The following is a 21,547-nucleotide window of genomic DNA, read 5'->3' on the forward strand; positions in this document are numbered from 1 at the left end:
AACTGCACATGGGGACAAAGATTGTACTTTTTGGAGAAATGTCCTCTGGTCTGATGAAACAAAAATATAACTGTTTGGCCATAATGACCATCCAATGTTTGGAGGAAAAAGGGGGAGGCTTGCAAGCCGAAGAACACCATCCCAAACGTGAAGCACGGGGTGGCAGAATCATGTTGTGGGGGTGCTTTGCTGCGGGAGGGACTGGTACACTTCACAAAATAGATGGCATTATGAGGCAGGAAAATTATGTGGATATATTGAAGCACCATCTCAAGACATCAGTCAGGAAGTTAAAGCTTGGTCGAAAATGTGTCTTCCAAATGGACAATGACCCCAAGCATGCTTCCAAAGTTGTGGCAAAATGGCTTAAGGACAACAAGGTCAAGGTATTAGAGTGGCCATCACAAAGCCCTGACCTCAATCCTATAGAAATATAGTGGGCAGAACTGAAAAAGTGTGTGCGAGCAAGGAGGCCTACAAACCTGACTCAGTTACACCAGCTCTGTCAGGAGGAATGGCCAAAATTCACCCAACATATTGTGGGAAGCTTGTGGAAGGCTACCCAAAACATTTGACTCAAGTTAAACAATTTAAAGGCAATGCTACCAAATACTAATTGAGTGTATGTAAACTTCTGACCCACTGGGAATGTGATGAAAGAAATAAAAGCTGAAATAAATCATTATCTCTACTATTATTCTGACATTTCACATTCTTCAAATAAAGTGGTGATCCTAACTGACCTAAGACAGGGAATTTTTACTTGGATTAAATGTCAGGAATTGTGAAAAACTGAGTTTAAATGTATTTGGCTAAGGTGTATGTAAACCTCTGACTTCAACTGTACATGTGTAGATATTTCTTCTGTCCCATGTCTTCATTTTGTACTTAGAAAATGCAGACTGTAAAAAATTATACAAAAAAATGTGTTTTCAAAAGTCTGTGGTTGTAACTCAGTCAGCAACTCAGATTGAAATTCAAATTATTTATTAAAATAGCAAAATGGTATTTTATTTAGATGTCATATTACATACAGCCAATCAGTGTCTACAAACGGATTAATCCAAATACATTTCAAATGCATTTACGAATATACTCTTGCCCATTGTACACCATATTTATTTTCTCAGTGACAGAGTATAGAGGAGAGAACAGGAGAGGAGAGAAAAGGAGTGAGGAGATGAGAGGAGTACATCTCATCCTTAAAGCTGATCAAACACACAAATGATGGCATCCTCTCAGGTCTTCCAGCACTTACCGAATGGACAAAATCATGACGAACTCTGGAAGGCAAGAGAGGGAAATGAGAAAGGCTACAAAATGTATGGGCACCACTGCATTAGATAATTGTATTTTTGTGTATGTGTGTGATCTTACTTCTGTGTGTGTTTGTGTGTCGACCTGTTTCTGCATGTTTGTGAGTGTTTCCTCCGTGTGTGTGTGACCTTACATGTATGTGTCTATGCACAGTTATCTCCTCACCATCAAAGTCGATGCTTCCGTCTCCGTTGATGTCTATCTCTTTGAGTATCTCTTCCAGCTCTCCTTTCTTCAGTTTCTCCCCCAGTAGACTCTTCACCGCCTCCTTCATCTCATCCTGGCTGATCTTCCCATCACAGTCCTGGTCAAACTGAGAGGAGGAGAGGGTAAAGTTATGATGGATGGATGTTGAGGAGGAGAGAATGTGGGTGATTAAGTGAACATGGGAGTTAATATTGGCCGAGGGCCTAACAATAATGAAGAAGCTGGGAGATGTTAATGAGAGTTTGTGTAGGGCCATAATGCCTGTGTTTGTAGGCCTGTGTTTTATGATCATTCACTCAATTTCAGTCTCTTTGGCTCCGTGTCAGTCTCCTACCTGTGAGAAGGCGGACCTGAGCTCTTTCAGCCCCAGCATGTCTGCTGTCTCTCCCATTATCCTGGGACCCATCAGCTCACAGAAATCGTCAAAGTCCATCAGACCGCCCACTGAAGGGAGACAGCCAATCAACAGTCAGGACACAGGTAGGAACTGGACAATAATCACATTTAAATGAAAATAGATTAAAATTGACATACTCCTCATCTTGATCTGTTGCACTATCTCCAGCAGCTCCATCTCAGTGGGCATGTAGCCCATGGTCCTCATGCACTCAGCTACGTCCTTGTAGTTCAGGTAGCCGTCACAGTCGTAGTCAAACTCCTTGAAGGCAAAGTCCAGCTCTGTGCCAAAGGTTAAAGGCTAGAGGTCAGAAGGTGAGGATGACACCATAGAAATAGAACTACCAGAAAGGACATTGCCATTCAAGTCAACGTTCCGTGATGGGTGGACCGGCTGCCATATTGAGTGTACCCATGAATGTACCGTCAAATTGCCGTGGTCTGAGGGGCTTTTCCCCCAATCTAGTCAAACTATTTCTATTGATGATTCAAAGATACCCCCTTTTCACAAATATAATGCCTGTCTGAATCCTAACTTGAGTAACACGGGTTCAGTGTAATAAGTTGTGCAACTAGTCAATCTACTGAAAGTAAAGCATTCTATTGTATGTGCAATATCACTGTGATAAGAAGACTCACCATCCAACTCTGCTTGGGCCAACTCCCTCTCCTAAAGGAAGACAACGGGCAAAGGAGAGACACTGTATAAACAAAAGTATGTGGACACCCCCTCAAATTAGTGGATTCGGCTATTTCAGCCACACCTGACTGGTGTACAAAATCGAGCACCCAGCCATGCAATCTCCATAGAATAAAACATTGGCAGTAGAATGGCCTTACTGAAGAGCTCAATGACTTTCAACGTGGCACCGTCATAGGATGCCACCTTTCCAACAAGTCAGTTCATCAAATTTCTGCCCTGCTAGAGCTGCCCCGGAAACTGTAAGTGCTGTTATTGCGAAGTGGAAAAGTCTAGGAGCAACAACAGCTCAGCCGCAAAGTGATAGGCCACACAAGCTCACAGAATGGGACCACCGAGTGCTGAAGCGCGTGGTGTGTAAAGATCGTCTATCCTTGGTTGCAACACTCACTATAGAGTTCCAAACTGCCTCTGGAAGCAACGTCACCACAGAAACTGTTCGTCAGGAGCTTCATGAAATGGATTTCCATGGCCGAGCAGCCACACACAAGCTTAAGATCACCATGAGCAATGCCAAGCGTCAGCTAGAGTGTTATAAAGCTCGCAGCCATTGGACTCTGGAGCAGTGGAAACGCTTTCCCTTCAGTGATGAGTCACACTTCACCATCTGGCAGTCTGACGGACGAATCTGGGTTTGGTGGATGCCAGAAGAACGCTACCTGTCAGAATGCCTAGTGCCAACTGTAAAGTTTGGTGGAGGATAAATAATGGTCTGAGGCTGTTTTTCATAGTTCGGGCGAGGTCCATACAGAAATGGTTTGTCGAGATCGGTGCTGAAGAACTTGACTGGCCTGCACAGAGCCGCGAGCTCAACCCCAATGAACACTTTTGGGATGAATTGGAACGCCAACTGTGAACCAGGCCTAATCGCCCAACATCAGTGCCCGACCTCACTAATGCTCTTGTGAATGGAAGCAAGTTCCCGTAAGAAATGTTACAACATCTAGTGGAAAGCCTTCCCAGAAGAGTGGAGGCTGTTATAGCAGCAAAGGGGGGACAACTCCATATTAACGCCCATGATTTTGGAATGAGATGTTCGACGAGCAGGTGTCCACATACTTTTGGCAATGTAGCATGTGTTTTAGTAAGGGAGCTGCCATAGAGAAACAACACTGTCTGCCTTTTGAGTAATATTATAGTGTTTAGATCTAGATATACTGGATCGGGTTCACCTTAAAGTGTCAAATACAGGTATTTTTGGATGGAAGTTTAGCACAGGCGATTTGAGATGTACACAGTTGTGTAAGAGGAGGTTGGAAGTTTTAGGGTCAGGTAGATCTGGTGTGGTAGCAAGTTAGTGAGGGATTGGGGACAGGTGGGGCTATTTCCTGATCATGGTGGATTAAATCATTATGGTTTCTATCCTGTTTGTTTGGGACACCAGTCAACCTCATTCACACGTGTTTTTTTTTAAATTTAACTAGGCAAGTCAGTTAAGAACAAATTCTTATTTACAATCATGGCCTACCGGGGAACAGTGGGTTAACTGCCTTGTTCAGGAGCAGAACGACAGATTTTTACCTTGTCAGCTCGGGATTCAATTCAGCAACCTTTCGGTTACTGGCCCAACGCTCTAATCAATAGGCTACCTGTCGCCCCAGCGTGTTGTGTTTACACGCATAGCCTACTCACACTGCATGCTCAGTATGATCTAGTTTAAGTTCTAGTCCGAATTATTCTATCCTAAATCAATGTCTCCGAGCTAAGTTTTACAGTGTCAAGAAACAAAGTAAGAAAAGCAGAAATTGTTCATTTAACATCAGACATCAATTGACACACAATATCACACCGGTCACTGGTGGATCTAAACACTTACAAATATCCCCCCCCAAAAAAGTTCCTAAAACAATCATACAACTTTCCCTTTGTGTTCGATGCTCTTCCTGCAGCTTCTACCCATTAATCCTAATGAATGGTGACGCTGAGCCACACTAAGGATCTATAAGGATTAGCTGGAGAGGATAACTGTGTGTGTGTGTGTGTGTGTGTGTGTGTGTGTGTGTGTGTGTGTGTGTGTGTGTGTGTGTGTGGCTTAGAGAATTATTACCTTCCACACACACATGCAGGCAGGAAGGCACACACACGCAGGCAAACGCAGGTAGGCAAGCAGATAGGCAGGCACGAATGCGCAGGCACCCACTCACACACACAGCATGCAAAGATCAGGAGCTTAGCTAACATTGTAGCTTCTATGACTTTTCATTCCTTTGCATCTAAATGCTAGAGGCGTCACTACAGACACACTGGTTCGAATCCAGGCTGTATCACAACCGGCTGTGATTGGGAGTACCATAGGGTGGCGCACAATTGGCCCAGCGTCGTCCGGGTTTGGCCGGTGTAGGCCGTCATTGTAAATAAGAATTGGTTCTTAACTGACTTGCCTAGTTAAATAAAGGTTCAATAAAAAAAATGGTGTGTGTGTGTGTGTGTGTGTGTGTGTGTGTGTGTGTGTGTGTGTGTGTGTGTGTGTGTGTGTGTGTGTGTGTGTGTGTGTGTGTGTGTGTGTGTGTGTGTGTGTGTTTGCGCGTACCGCTCCAAACACGCTGCTGAGCAGGGTGGTGTGTATCTTCTCCATGTCTTTCCTCTTCTGCTCTTTCTTAGACACCTTCTTAGGAGCCGACTCCGAACCCGAGGACGAAGTCTTCCGGGATTTGCCACCTTTGCTACAGAACATGAGCAAAGAGGCACCAGGTGTTCACAATTTTGGAGACATTGGCAAGAGCTATCTTGACACCTTGACTTGACTTACAGTACTGTAATAAACATGCGACGAAGCCACACAAATAGGATCATCTCTCAATGGCTTCGTCGTACATATTCAAGTCTTACAACTAATAGTTGTGATACAATAGAGAGTTTGTCCGCACAAAAATATTCGTACAAGTATTGTGGAGACGCCGCTTGACGGTTTTGTCGATATTTTAGGGCATCACAAACACATCAGGGATATCACAAACACATCAGGGATATCACAAACACATCAGGGATATCACAAACACATCAGGGATATCACAAACACATCAGGGATATCACAAACATCAGGGATATCACAAACACATCAGGGATATCACAAACACATCAGGGATATCACAAACACATCAGGGATATCACAACCAGTGAGTCAACAATATCACTTGTACAAACTGAGTGTGTACAGCGCCAATGTCTCTCAATAACTCTGTTGTGCCCATCATGGCCAATCAAGTTCTCCAGTCTCAAACGTAGGCGTTGATCTTACCTGTCTGTAGAGGCTGCAGACGTTGCAGAGGTTACAGAGGCTGCAGACGTGGTGGACGGGGTCTTAGACATCCTGAATAAAATGAATATACAGGTGAGAGTGTGTGTGTGTGTGTGTGTGTGCGTTAGCTACATTCTCAGAAACTGATATTGCCAGGTGTCACGGTTTGCAAAGCATACCCAACACACTGTGAAAATGGGTAGCATCGTGGTTAGAGCGTTTTGTCAGTAACTGAAATGTCGCTGGTTTGAATACCTGAGCGGGCAATGTGAAAAATTGTACGTGCCCTTGAGCAAAGCACTTAACCCTAATTTGCTCCATGGGTGTTTTGGCTGACCTTGTAAAACAACACATTTCACTGCACCTATCTGGTGTATGTTACAATGTGTGTATATATATATATATATATATATATATATATATATATATATATATATATATATATATATATATATATATATATATATGTATATATGTATGTGTATATATATATATATGTGTATATATTTTTACTGTAACCTACTTTAGGGACATACACACATACACAGTCAAGGTGTAGGTAATCAACCAACCTGCAAGGAAAAGTCACTTCCACTCTCTATTTAATGCAAATATTACAGACAGAAAATGTCCTTACCTTTAGCTGGTCCTCCTGCAGTAATGTGAATGACAGGACTGGGTCCACTTGCTCTCCTCAACCTTCCCCTCCTCCTCTCTCTCCCTCCCTCTGTCTATCCCTCCATCCATCAAAGAGTATTACCAGGTGATTACCTGGCTAAATGTGTCTAGGTCAGAAAGCTAAACACCACACTTGACACAGTGTGACTGACCGTGGCTCTCTCGCACACACTAGCTCGCACACAGTCGTTCAGTCACACCGTGTGTGTGTGTGTGTGTATGTGTGTGTGTGTGAGACACAAAGTGTATTGTCAAGGGTATTATTGTATTAGGTAGCTACCTGATATCTTTTAAAGTGTATTTGTAGTTGGACGTCAGTGATAGTTAATAGCGTTGTCAAAGCTATTATTTGAGGTACAGTACTGGGCACCCAATTAAACGTGTAAAAAGTATTTTGAACGTATGGTATTTCTGATTCTGACAAATGGAAATACAACTCATTTATTTGGTTAAACATAACAAAGCACAAAGAAAATGTATGATGTTTCATTTAAATTTGATTTAAATTCATCAAATGCAGAGCAAATTCATTCATGAAGATTTTTTTTTATATAGGATTCACATAAATAGGCTGTGTGGTAACACTTTATTTTACAGTACCATTTCATATAGTGTTTACAACTACACTTAGAAAAAAAGGGTTCCAAAAGGGTTCTTCGGCTGTCCTAGGAGTGTAGCATTTATCATGAAATAACATGATATCAACAGGTATTCTTTATTTATAACCCCAATTCATAACTACATGGTACCAAATGGTGCATAGATACAAGGTTGGGGTCAATTCCTTTTCAAATCAGTCAATTGAGGAATTAAACAGAAATTCCTAAATCAAATCACATTTACGTCATTGCCTCCTATAAGAAAAAAATGGAATTGAATTGACCCAAACCTTACATAGATAATAGTCATGCACACTTAAGTAAAAAACAAGTCAACAGTGGACTGAAAACACACCAGAACCAAAAAAACGTTACTTAATGACCTATTCATCTTCACATAGTAGGTCTAGCCCTGGGCATATCGCTGGGGCCAACTTCATGAGGATACACAAGGGCTTTCCTCTGTAGCATCTTGCACTTTGTCTTGCATGTCGTTCTCCTGCGTGCCGTGCAGTTGGGTCCAGGGTATCCCTGTCTGGTGGCTTCCAGCTCTCTGTGTCTCTTGCTGGGGCCCGCCTGATGGCTCTCCTCCCCCCAAGACAGAGTACTGTGGCTGGGCTGGGAACAGTAGGGCTGAGGGAGGTAGCTCTGGAGGTTATCCATGGGTCTCATCAAGGAGGGGCCAGCCTGGTAGCTCTCGTCTCCCCGAGACAGAGTGCTAAAGCTGGGGTGGAGACTGGGGCTCCTGGGGGCCCCTCTCGAGCTCACGTCGTTGTCTCTCCTTCTCTTTCTGGAGGGTGTGGAGGAGGAGGAGGAAGGCAGGACTGGAGACAGTACATGCTCATGGTGCCTGGATGATGAAGATACCACAGTGGCTGAGACTGAGGATGATGAAGTGGAAGGCAAGTATGGATGAAGGTGCTCTGCATGGCGTCTTGGAAGTTTCTTGGTGACTGAAACAGAGGATGAGCAGGAGGAGCCAGTGATGCGCAGAACTGGTTTCACCACCATAGGAGGAGGAGGAGGAGAGGGACAACGCCTGATCATCTGGCTGTAGAGGAAGCTACAGGCCTGCCTGTCTTCCCAGCTGTCTAGAAGGTGGGCCTGGAGGCAGGCCAGGCTTGGGAAGGGCAGCTGACACAGGGCACACTGGTTGCCCTCAGAGCCCTGGTAGCCCTGGTGGGAGCCTGGACTGTTATTGGAGGCCTACAACAAAATACAATACAACTTTATTGTCCATATGTTTCAGTAAACAACAGAAATGTGTCTTCTGCTCAATTCTCCCCCTTCCTCCACACACATATACAACACACATAGACCTGGCTGGAGACATTGCGGACGAAGTCGGCCTGGAGGTGGTCAGTGCATCTGCCTCGAAGCGATCCCAGTTTCGCCTCAAGGTCATTGGGGACGGCGTAGAGATGACAGGCCCTATCAGCCTCCTGGTCCTGCTGGTTATTGTGGACATGGCTGGGGGAAGATGGTGATGGCTCCTCAGATACATGCACCAACGGAGCAGGAGGAGACGGACACAGCCTGATCATGTCACTGTAGAGGCGGTTACAGCCTGTGCTGTGGGTCCAGCTGACCAAGAGGTGGGCCTGGAGGGAAGCAAGGCTGGGGAGGGGCAGCCGACACAGGCCACATTGGTAGCCCTGGAAGCCCTGGTCGTCTGTTCCCTCAGTCAGGTCCTGGTGGACGGAGACACGGTAGAGGAAACCAGCCTGGAGGTGGTCGGGGACTCTGGAGGTGCCTCCCAGGTTTGCCTCAGGGTCATCGGGTATGGAGTAGCGCCATTTGGCCCTGCCAGACTGCTGGTCATGCTCCTGAATACTAAATACCTCATCAAAATACACTGTGGAAGGAAGACAGGCAGAAGTAAAGGTTAATGTCCAAAGCAGCAGCCTATTCCCTACATAGTGCACTACTTTTGACCAGAGAAATTGCACCCTATTCTCTACAAAGTGCACTACTTGTGACTAGAGAAATGGAACACTATTCGCCACATAGTACACTACTTTTGAACAGAACCCTATCCCTGGTCAAAAGTTGTGCACTGCATAGGGAAAAGGGTGCCATTTGGGTCATCAAGCCAGTACTTGGAAATGTATGCTGACTTATTTGTAAATTACAGAGAAATAGACACATTCAAGCAAATAAACCTTCTTTATAGTAAACCTTTTATGTAAATACATTCACAATCTTTTAATAATTTAACAGTTTGTAGTCTTACCACTTGGTAGATCCATTTCTTGGTGAAGGATGGGGGATTGAAAAAGTTTGGATGTCATTGTAACTCACACACCTCTGCTCATTGAAAGTAATGTTTGAATTCTGAAATGATTTGCATATATTTGCTGAAAAGTGCATTCCAGTCTAATGTTTGGTTCTGTTTCCCAGGGAATCATGTGAAAATTCGGATACATCATAGAACTCAATTATGATGGAACCCTGATGTCATAATTGATATCTGCCATGTGTTCTATATATTTTTTTTTACAGTAGGTTATTATTTCCTGGAAAACAGCAGAACTAAAAATGCGACTTTTTCAGGAAGAAAACATGCATATCACAAAGTATTTCTTTCATAAAAAATGGTTTTTAAAAGTAGTGTTAGACATTTTTTAAATATTGTGTTGCATTGATTACATATTTTGTTATTGTGTTATGGGCTATTATTGTGTGTTTTTATGTTTGCTTTGTGTCCGCATTTCATAGGTTACACAATTCTTAGTAGTGCGAAAAGTGATTGAAACCACATCTAATACTACAGATACTAATGGCAATATTGGGTCATTCTTTTCAGTCAGTTGGACTCTATAGCGCTGTAGTGTAAGCCTACAGCAGACTATACTAAGTGTTAACTCCAGGCTGATATAGAAGAGGAAAGGGAAACGCTGATGTTTCCTAGGATGTGCCAGAGTTTAGTTTTGGCAAAGGACACATTAGTGCATGCAGGAGACACTGTGGAAATGTTCAAATGATGCAATGGCTAGGCCTATAGGCTATATAGGAATTGGAATTCTAAATTGTATCAATAGGTCTATGCAAGTGTTAAGCTTTATCCAAATCTAAGAATGTTTAATACATTTGGATGTATACATTTTCTCGTGTGTGTATGCGTGTGCGTGCGTGCGTGCGTACAAGCATTTCGCTACACTACACCAGCAATAACATCTGCTAAATATGTGTGTGACCGATACAATTTGATATGATTTGATTCTGACTAGTTTACTGCAGTATCCTTTTCAGAATGTGAAATAGCTGAAATACCAAGGAATTATGAATGACACTATACAGTCAGAGAGGTGGAAATGTTTTATATAAAACACCCAGAACTCAAAGTTCTGGAAAAATACATTTGAGAATTGAAAAAATAAGTACAATTTTTCCCACAGGCCTATATTTATAACTGGGAATTCCTGTTTCTGTTGACAGAACAGTCAGCGCGGTGGATTTTGGAAAATAAAGAAACTTTATTTGTTTAGTCAGGGATTATTAACCTGTTCAGTGCACTTTCTCCGCACCTGTGACACAGTGAACTGGAGAGTCTCATGAGCCAAACGTCACAGGAAAGGACATGACAATTCTGATGATGTTGGGAAATCTATAAGCAAAACAGCGATTTTCTCTAAATATATAACATTAGAATACCGTAAGTACAAGTTGACAACACCATATTGCTATTATTCTATGACAATGCATCTCTAAGTGTGGGGTTTACTCAAACGTTTCATGTTATCTTCGACCGGGATAGTAAAGGTTTATGAGCCCTTTCCCCCTCCCCTATGCGTTCTGCGTGGATAGTGCGGGCGAGGCGCAAGGAGGGCGCGGTGGCGCGTGATCCACTGTCGATCGCGGAGTTTTCGTTAGGGCCACTAAGGTTACATGGAGAAGTGGGAAATGATTTGATCGAAGATGTCAAATGCGGAACAGGAGGTAGAACCGGTTGCGGTGGCGGTGGGTAACGGAGTTGACACGAGTCGCTGTTACTGGAGAGAGCACTCAGCAGATGACCACAAGCATCTTCACCATGATCCGGTAAAAATTGAGACTATCACCCGAAGTAGAAAAATGGGTGAGTAAGTGATACAAGTAAAAAAGTACACTCAGATGTACAACACTCTGCAGTAGTAGTCTACAGTGATATTGTTATTAATTAGGACTATTTGGAGATATATTACAGGCCAAGGCCTATATAATCATTAGATGTATTTCTTTTCTCAAATACAAACCTTTAGGTAATGATAATCTTTAGGAATAGTTTGACCAAGGTGAAATTGGTTTTATATCGGATATTCGGTGGTTATTCGGTTTTCTCTTCTAAATAGCTATTGAACCAAGCATGCCATAAATATGAAGATGGCATATTCTGAATCAGGGGTGGATGGAGAATAATCCATACTTTGAAATCAGAAATCATATATATTTTTTAATCTTCAATATCTCTTACATAAAGCATGCCATGACTATGATAATGATATATTCCGAATCAGCGGAGGACGGACAAAATCTACAGCTGTTTTTTGTGGGGAAATTTGGAGAGAGAAAAATATTCAGACTTTCAATCTTCAATGGCTCTTACCAAAGCCTGCCATGACTATGACAATTATATATTCAGAATCAACCACTTTTTTTGTTTCTTGAAATATGTACAGTACCAGCCAAAGTTTGGACACACCTACTCATTCTAGGGTTTTTCTTTATTTTTACTATTTTCTACATTGTAGAAATAATAGTGAAGACATCAAAACGATGAAATAACACATATGGAATCATGTAGTAACCAAAAAAGTGTTAAATAAATCAAAATATATCTTAGATTTTAGATTCTTCAAAGTAGCCACCCTTTGCCTTGATGACAGCTTTGCACACTCTTGGCATTCTCTCAACCAGCTTCATGAGGAATGCTTTTCCAACAGTCTTGAAGGAGTTCCCACATATGCTGAGCCCTTGTTGGCGGCATTTCCTTCACTCTGTGGTCCAACTTATCCTAAACCATCTCAGTTGGGTTGAGGTTAGGTGATTGTGGAGGCCAGGTCATCTGATGCTACACTCCATCACTCTCCTTCTTGGTCAAATAGCCCTTATACAGCCTGGAGGTGTGTTTTGGTTCATTGTCCTGTTGAAAAACAAATGATAGTCCCACTAAGAGCAAACCAGATGGGATGGCGTATCGCTTCAGAATGCTGTGGTAGCCATGCTGTGCCCTGAATTCTAAATACATCACAGACAGTGTCACCAGCAAAGCACTCCCACACCATCACACCTCCTCCTCCATGCTTCACGGTGGGAACCACACATGTAGAGATCACAACTGCCGTCTCACAAAGACACGGCAGTTGGAGCCAAAAATCTCAAATTTGGACTCCAGAACAAAGGACAAATTTCCACCGGTCTAATGTCCATTGCTCGTGTTTTTTGGCCCAAGCAAGTCTCTTCTTCTTATTGATGTCCTTTAGTGGTGGTTTCTTTGCAGTAATCGACCATGAAGGCCTGATTCACTCAGTCTCCTCTGAACAGTTGATGTTGAGATGTGTCTGTTACTTGAACTCTGTGAAGCATTTATTTGGGTTGCAATTTCTGAGGCTGGTAACTCTAATGAACTTATCCTCTGGAGCAGAGGTAACTCTGGGCCTTTCTTGTGGTGGTTCTCGTGAGAGCCAGTTTCATCAAAGCGCTTGATGGTTTGAGTGTGCAAAGCTGTCATCAAGGTTAGTTACTACATGATTCCATATGTGCTATTTCATAGTTTTCCTGTCTTCACTATTATTCTACAATGTAGAAAATAGTAAAAATAAAGAAAAATCCTTGAAGGAGTTGGTGTGTCCAAACTTTTGACTGGTACTGTATATATATTTTTCTTCTTTCAATCTTCAATACATCTTAGACAGTGTGCCACGACTATGAAAATAATATATTCTGAATCAGGGGAGGATGGACACAAATCCACTGCTTTTTTTGTTTTGAAATTTATTAAGAGAATATTCTTCCGGCTTTCAATCTTCAATAGTTTTTACACAAAGTATGCCATGACTGTGAAAATTATATATTCTGAATCAGGGGCAGATGGACCAAAAAAATATGATGTGTGGATTTTCTTCCATCCTCCCCCGATTCAGAATATATAATTTTCATAGTCATGGCACGCTTTTTCTAAGATCTATTGAAGATTGAAAGCAACAACAAAAATTATATCTACATTTTAACAAATGAAAAAAGTTGTGAATTTCTGTCCATCCTCCCCTGATTCAGAATATATCATTTTCATAGTCATGGCATGCTTGGTCCAATAACTATTGATGAGAGAAAAAACGAATATCCACCAAATATCTAATGTAAAACTAATTTGACCGTGCTAATATTTTGATGATTGATTGTCTAGTACTATGAATAGTCATAATAGCTCCATTTGATTGAATTATTTGACAACTTGATGATTTAAAGGTCTATGGTGGTCTGTTTTGTTCCCCTTCCCCTCCCTTTCTATTCTTCCTGTTTAGATGGGGACACTATGAAATCAGAGCTTGGCAGATGCCTCCTGTTCTCTCTCTCTCTCTCTCTGTTTCTCTCTCTGTCTCTCTTTCCTGCACTTGTCATAATAAACAACATGAAAGACATGTCACCCTCTGACTCACCAAAATGAACAATGAAGTACTACGAAGTTGTAGAAAGTTTGATTTGTTACCTATTTTTTTACAATCTTGCATTCTACGTTGGTAACCAGTTTATAATAGCAATAAGGCACCTCGGGGGTTTGTGGTATATGGCCAATATACCACAGCTAAGGGCTGTATCCAGGCACTCTGCGTTGTCGTGCATAAGAATATCCCTTAGCCGTGGTATTTTGGCCATATACCACATCCCCTCGTGCCTTATTGCTATTATAAACTGGTTACCAATGTAATTAGAGCAGTAAAAATAAATGTTTTGTCATACCCGTGATATAAGGTCTAATATACCACAGTTGTCAGCCAATCAGCATTCAAGGCTCGAACCACCCAGTAAAACATTTTTTATATTTATCACAATAGTATAAATTCTGTCTTCAATTGTTGGTAATATGTTGTTACCACTCTACTTAAAGCATCCCAGTACAATGAGTTATAACTTGTCCTAAGCATGTATGACCCATTAAAATGTCTTATGACAAGGCTTATAATATGTTGTGTCTTTCTATTCATAACCAATGCACCTGTTTATTACAGAGAGGTCATTCTCCAGAGAAGCTGGCAGTGTAAGGGGAACCATGTCAACGTCTGAAGACAGCTTCCCAACAGGTAACATTTAACTGATCTAGGATCAGGTCCCACCTGTCCATGTAATTAATTACGATCTAAAAAGCAAAACGGATCCTACTCTGAGATGCTTTATGGATGGACCCAGAAATTTGACACCAGTTAAAGGGTCAATTCCATCTTCTCATGCATGTATATCAGACACTTCATTCTGAATGTGGAACTTTCATGAAATTGAATGGAATTTTACAAAAGTTCCAACCACAGTATTCTAATGAGGAGTGGAGAGAGTTTGGGATTTGGCGTCGGCAGTTGGAGTAGTTATGGTTCATGGGTTCTCTCTCTCTCTCTCTCTCTCTCTCTCTCTCTCTCTACGATGAGCTCTGTTATTTAACTGTGGGTTTTGACTGACATTCTGCTACGAACCATCATGATATTTCATAGTTTATGCAGACTGATTTTTTCCAATATCAGGATATCAATAGCAGGGGTTGAGAACCACAAACAGTGTTTTGGGTTCAGTTGGTTGCCTTCTGCCTTCTGCTCTAGTAGTTTGATCCACACTACCACTGTAGACTTATTATCATTAAAAAACCTCAAATTAATTTAGGGGATTGCGAGGTGATATTGAATTTTGTTTTTCTGGTCCCAGATCTGTTGAACTGTCTTGCCAACTCTTATGGTCATTGTTACATTTAGCATCACAGTGACCATAGGAGTTGGCAAGACAGCACAAACAGATCTGGGACCAGGATAGGAATTCACTTCTCATTATGGTAAATCATGTGGTTGACAGTGAACTTTAACTATCTTACACCTTGGACCTGAGAGAGCCTGAGAAAGACTCTTTGAAGTCATTGATTAATCTCTGTAGGTCAGTCACACTGTCAGTCAGTCAAAATGTCACCAGACTAGTGATATGGTAGGCTCCAAAATAGCCCTCAGTTAATAAAGAAATAGGAAGTTAAACAAAATTGAGGATAAAGTATTAGTACTATACCGGTCAGCATATTGACATTATTTCTGAGAGTTTCAAGTTGTTTTTTGTCTCTAACTATAGCAAATCTTAACCTAAACTCTTGACCTACCTTTGGATGTTATAGAATAGGCTATAATTGTGGAATGAGGAAGTTAATTACCTCAGCATGGCGTTTTAAAACACAATGTTCTTGTTTTATTATTGAGTCACCTGAGTATCTCTGTCACCACTTTTTTTTCCTACAAAACATTAACTAGAGAAGAATTGCTCAAACTCAGCTTGTCATAGACTGTAATGGAGATGTAATGTAGATGTAATGTATCCTTAGATTGGCGTTAGAGACAGATATTGATTGGAGTGTATTATAACGAATTGTATTTTAAAAGTACTCAATGTCCATTGCAAAGGAGCAGATTGACACACACACACACACACACACACACACACACACACACACACACACACACACACACACACACACACACACACACACACACACACACACACACACACACACACACACACACACACACACACACACTATGGGTCTTGGTCAACATAGTGCACTATACTGTATAAAGAATAGGGTGTCATTTTAGATGTATCATATTGTTGTAGCGTTGCCCATGCTGCTGGCCATGGTTGAGGGGCCGGACAGGCTTCCTGCCTACATGTTGTTGTATTATATTGTGTTCCTGTCACGTTGTGTTCCAGCTCTACCCATGTTGCTGGCCATCGTGGAGGGGCCCGACAGGCACCCTGCAGACGAGGGGTCTCAGGAAGTGCTGCGGGCGAAACTATGCCTCCTGGAGGCCGACAGCGCGGAGGTCAACGCTCTCTTTACGGTATGACCCTCTTCGTTCAACATTTATGTATCCAGGTAAGTCTTGTTGAGGAAATATGTTTTTTCAAGAGTCATCTATATGTACAGCTAAACCGCATTCGCTAGGATACTGTTCCCAGTTACACCCCACTTGGTCAACATGCTTTGTCACAGCTTTTGTGGAATTATCGCAAGTGTGTAAAGATAGATTGAGTGGAAGGAATGCCTTATGTATGGTGGTGCCATTTTTGCAGATTTGTTATAACCTAATGCCACTACATAGACTTCCAGTCATTGTGCTAACACTAGTTAGCATTGGCTTGCAAAACTACCTCTAACGTCCTTCATACTGGACACAGAGACATAAAAATAGTATCCACGAGTTAATCTGATTCTAGGGAAGTAGATAGATTGCCAAAATCCCAAAGTATCCCAAAGTGTCCCTTTAAATGGTTTTGTTATCAGTTTGTGATTGTTCCCATTGAATACCAATACGTATTTTACTCACAGATTACATTGCTTCATATTGACCAAACAGGTTTAAATGAGTCAACATCTCATGTACACCCTCTCCTCTGTTCTCCTCTCCTGTTCTTAAGGAACTCTCTGCCAGGCTGGTCACCATCAACAGTGAAGAAAACGTTATATTCGTCGCATTCAAAACATTCGAAGAGATATGGAAGTTCACCACATATTACACAATGGGTATGTCTTATAAACACACAGATAAGGGACACTACAGAACAACAAACTCTGTTTGTATGGGATAAGAGGATACTTGGCCACAGTGCTTCTACATCTGCATTCCTTGCTGTGTGGGGTTTTAGGCTGGGTTTCCGTATAGCACTTTGTGACATCTGCTGATGAAAAAGGGCTTTATAAATACATTTGAATTTGATTAATTAGATGTTCAAATCAAATGTCTTATATTTTCTTAGAACATGAAAGTACTAGCTACATAATTTCTTAACAAATACTAGGTAAATACCAACTGGAATAGGACTTTAAATGACAGTTTCCTCACTAACTTGACCTGTTGAACTCTGTTGTCCAGGCTTTCTGGGTCAGTGCATGGAGAACCTGCTCCTAGACCAGGATTTCTGGTTGAGCTCTATGGACGAGAAGAACGTGGGCATAGAGATCTCTATCCAAGAGGACACTCTCAACCTAATGTACAAAGGCATCCTCATGCAAGAGGGTAACTCTCTAACTCTCTACTCATTCCTAAAATGTTGCTGTTAATTTTAACATGAAGATATCTGACTGACAGCTTTTTTCTATGTTTGCAATGTACATTGTTGTTGACCAACTCAGTGGCCTTATGGTTAGAGTGTCCGACCTAAGATTGGAAGGTTGGGACTTCGATCCCTAGTCCAATCATGCCAAGTCCTCAAAAAAATAAGCTTATAGTGTTATAAGATGGTACAGTTATCCCAGCTAGCATATAACGTTCTGAAAACCATATGTTTCTGAGAGCGTGGTTGTCCTATGGTTATTTTGCATACAAACTTCCCACAATGTTCTGGGAATGGTGCAGGATACCCAGCTGAGGACCATATGTTTCTTAGGTGGGAATTTCAGTACTTATGCATAACGTTTTCTACAGGTTTCCTCGTGGTTCTATTCAAAGTCATGTTCTCAGAACGTTCAGAGGAAGTTAAGAAACAATATTCTTCTGTTGGAATTTCAATACTTCAGCATGTTTTCTGCAGGTTTTCCTCATGTCTCTATTTAAAGTCATGTTCTCAGAACATTAAGAAAACTTTCCATAAAAACACAAAATATTAGTAACGTTCAAAGGACGTTCTAAGAATGTTATTTGAAAATACATATATTTCGTTCCCAGCATCAACAAAACTCTCTCAATTCTCCATCTTGTTAAGTGTGTTCAGGTGTGTTGGCCGCGCCTTCTAATTGGCCACACCTGATCTCAATGAGTGCTTGTTTCCTTTGAAAAGGGGTCTGTTGAATAGACTGAAATGAACAGCTTTGTATGAGTTAAAAAAAGCATGGCATGCTAGGTCCATCCTTGTGGCGCAGTGGACTAATTCCATGAGTAGAGAACAGAAGATCATAGGTTTGAATCTGTGTTTGCATGATTAATGCCTAAGCAAATTCATTTATATCGGTACTTGGAGTTCAAAACAGTTAATTTAAGCTAGCATTGTTATCAGAATTGTTATTAAAATGTTCTCAGAACGTTATTTAATTACCATCAAATAACCTATAATTTCTATTCTCAGAACGTTAATAAAACCTCCCAGGAAAACATTTAGGGAAACATAGTAAATAGTTCTTGGAGCCTTCCTGCAACCTAAAAATGTATGTTCCTAGTACAGGCGAAACGTTAAAAAACTTTTATTTTTACCGGTGTCACGCCTTGATCATAGAGAGCCCTCGGGATTCTCTATGGTGTTTTAGGTCAGGGTGTGACTAGGAGGATTTCTAGTGAGTTTATTTCTATGTTGGTGTATGTGTATGGTTCCCAATTAGAGGCAGCTGAGAATCGTTACCTCTAATTGGGGATCATACTTAGTGTGTTCTTTTTCCCACCTGCAATGTGGGATATTGTTTGTGTGTGCGCTACGTAGTGCACGTTCGTTAATTTTTTGTTGTTTTGAAGTTTCACTGTAATAAATATGTGGAACTCTACTCACGCTGCGCCTTGGTCCGATTATTTACATAACGATCATGACAACCGGTCAGGAAACATATGACTTTGTTCCCAGAACCAATGGGAAACCAAAAACGTACATTCCCACAACTTCCAAGGAACAAAATTTGCTAGCTGGGATTTTATCAGATATTAGGTACAATGTTATACATTCCTAGAAGCTCTTCAAATAAAATATTACCAAATCTCTTCCCCTCTCTTAGGTTCCTTCTTCGCCAGCTGCAGTTCCACCCAGATGTTTGACAGCTCCACCTCTGGTAGTGACCTCTACCTGGAGCAGGGGGACATAGCCCTGTTCGAGCCCCCGTTCTTGGGGTCGGGGTGGACTGTACTGTCCCTGGGGGATGGAGCCCGGGGGACCAAGCCCAAACCAGCCCTGGAGCCCGTCATACCCTTCCACCAGTCAGTAAAATATATAATTTCAGCATTGTTAATATTCTGCAATATAAATATATATACAGTACCAGTCAAAAGTTTAGACATCTACTCATTCAAGGATTTTTCTTTATTTTTACTATTTTATACATTGTAGAATAATAGTGAAGACATCAAAACTATGAAATAACACATGGAATCATGTAGTAACCAAAAAAGTATTAAATAAATCAGGATATATTTTAGATTCTTCAAAGTAGCCACCCTTTGTCTTGATGACAGCTTTGCACACTCTTGGCATTCTCTCAACCAGCTTCACCTGGAATGCTTTTCCAACAGTCTTGAAGGAGTTCCAACATACGCTGACTACTTGTTGGCTGCTTTTCCTTCACTCTGCGGTCCAACTCATCCTAAACCATCTCAATTGGTTGAGTTTAGGTGATTGTGGAGAACAGGTCATCTGATGCAGCACTCCATCACTCTCCTTCTTGGTCAAATAGCCCTTACACAGCCTGGAGGTGTGTTGGGTCATTGTCAGTGGTGTAAAGTACTTAAGTAAAAATACTTTAAAGTACTACTTAAGTCATTTTTGGGGGTATCTGTACTTTACTATTTATATTTTTGACAACTTTTACTTTTACTGCACTACATTCTTAAACTTCATACGACACCAATCCCGTCAGCGGGACTGAGTTTGACAATAGCCAGTGAAAAATCAGAGCGCCAAATTCCAAACCACAAATCTAATAATTTCAATTTCTCAAACATACGACTATTTTACACCATTTTATAGATACACTTCTCCTGAATCGAACCACGTTGTCCGATTTCAAAAAGGCTTTACAGCAAAAGCAAAACATTAGATTATGTTAGGAGAGTACATAGACACAAATAACCACACAGCCATTTTCCAAGCAACTAGATGCATCACAAATACCCAAAACACAGCTAAATGAAGCACTAACCTTTGACGATCTTCAACAGATGACACTCCTAGGACATCATGTTACACAATACATGCATTTTTTGTTCGATCAAGTTGATATTTATATCCAAAAACAGCATTTTACATTGGTGCGTGACGTTCAGAAAAAATTGCTTCCAATACTGCCGGTGAATCAGCACAACAATTTACAAAAATACTCGTCATAAACGTTGATAAAATAATAAACTGTCATTCAAAGAATTATATATGAACATCTCCTTTATGCAAACGCTGTGACAGATTTCAAAAAAGCTTCAAGAGGAAAGCACACTGCAATAATCTGAGTACTGCGCTCAGAAAAATACACTAGGCAATACAGATACCCGCCATTTTGGAGTCATCTAAAATCATAAATAGCATTAGAAATATTCATTTACCTTTGATGATCTTCATCAGAAGGCACTTCCAGGAATCCCAGGTCCACAATAAATGTTGTTTTGTTCGATAAATTCCATAATTTATGTACGAATACCTCCTTGTTGTTAGCGCGTTCAGTTAGCTACTCCAAATGTAGGAAGCGCGTGGAAAATGTCACGACGAAAAGTAAAAAAAGTTCTATTTACGTTCGTTCAAACATGTCAAACATTGTAAAGCATCAATCTTTAGGGCCTTTTTAACTTAGAATTTCAATAATATTCCAACCGGATGATTCCAGTGTCTTGAAAAATGTTTTGGAACACAGCTACCTCTCACGTGAACACGCGCCAATGAACTGATGTCCTTCCCTGGGTCACCAACTTCCCAGCCATCTTGTTCGCTCTCTGTTCATCATAGAAGCCTCAAACAACTTTCTAAAGACTGTTGACATCTAGTGGAAGCCTTAGGAAGTGCAAAATGAATCCTTAGTCACTGTGTGTTCGATAGGCAATGACTTGGAAAGATTCCACGCATCAGATTTCCACTTCCTGGTAGGATTTTTCTCAGGTTTTTGCCTGCCATATGAGTTCTGTTATACTCACAGACATAATTCAAACAGTTTTAGAAACTTCAGAGTGTTTTCTGTCCAAATCTACTAATAACCTCTATGGGCTAGGTGGGACGCTAGCGTGCCACCCGTGGTGCACTCCATCAACAGCAGGTGCATTTCAAGAGCGGCAAATTTGAATCCAAATAAATGTCAAAATTCAAATTTTTCAAACATACAACTATTTTACACCCTTTGAAAGATAAACATCTCCTTAATCTAACCACGTTTTACGATTTCAAAAAGGTTTTACGGCGAAAGCATAAATTTAGAGTATGTTAGGACAGTACATTTACAAGAGTTGTGTGTAATGTTTTGTCAATTCAAAGACAGGGTCACCAAAACCATAAAACCAGCTAAAATGATGCACTAAC

General features: G+C 41.2%; 3 protein-coding genes across 3 annotated transcripts in view; 1 reads left to right on the forward strand and 2 right to left on the reverse strand.

Moving 5' to 3' along the window:
- Positions 1–970: 970 nt before the first annotated feature.
- LOC106609021 (calcium-binding protein 2) lies at positions 971–6,568 on the reverse strand. Its single transcript, XM_014207351.2, has 8 exons — positions 6,496–6,568; positions 5,859–5,930; positions 5,151–5,283; positions 2,560–2,590; positions 2,059–2,202; positions 1,859–1,968; positions 1,483–1,630; positions 971–1,283 (listed from the first exon to the last, which is right to left on the reverse strand). Exons 2-8 carry the CDS (start codon positions 5,927–5,929, stop codon positions 1,255–1,257), a joined length of 666 nt encoding a protein of 221 aa, XP_014062826.1. The 5' UTR covers position 5,930; positions 6,496–6,568; the 3' UTR covers positions 971–1,254.
- Positions 6,569–7,528: 960 nt separating this feature from the next.
- LOC106608904 (uncharacterized) lies at positions 7,529–9,456 on the reverse strand. The gene is made up of 4 exons (XM_045722589.1): positions 9,369–9,456; positions 8,455–8,990; positions 8,211–8,341; positions 7,529–7,925 (listed from the first exon to the last, which is right to left on the reverse strand). The coding sequence occupies exons 1-4, from the start codon at positions 9,424–9,426 to the stop codon at positions 7,529–7,531; spliced, it is 1,122 nt and encodes a 373-aa protein (XP_045578545.1). The 5' UTR covers positions 9,427–9,456.
- Positions 9,457–10,705: 1,249 nt separating this feature from the next.
- Positions 10,706–21,547, forward strand: part of LOC106608958 (SH3 domain and tetratricopeptide repeat-containing protein 1) — a 30,285-nt gene continuing 19,443 nt past the window's right edge. Inside the window, exons 1-6 of the mRNA XM_014207214.2 lie at positions 10,706–11,213; positions 14,344–14,415; positions 16,067–16,197; positions 16,775–16,880; positions 17,230–17,373; positions 19,053–19,251. Coding sequence (XP_014062689.1) covers positions 11,054–11,213; positions 14,344–14,415; positions 16,067–16,197; positions 16,775–16,880; positions 17,230–17,373; positions 19,053–19,251 — 812 coding nt within the window. The 5' untranslated portion in view covers positions 10,706–11,053. The remainder of the gene's footprint in view (positions 11,214–14,343; positions 14,416–16,066; positions 16,198–16,774; positions 16,881–17,229; positions 17,374–19,052; positions 19,252–21,547) is intronic.

The sequence above is a fragment of the Salmo salar genome, chromosome ssa07 (assembly GCF_905237065.1).
Source record: "Salmo salar chromosome ssa07, Ssal_v3.1, whole genome shotgun sequence".
NCBI classification, from domain to species: Eukaryota; Metazoa; Chordata; class Actinopteri; order Salmoniformes; family Salmonidae; genus Salmo; species Salmo salar.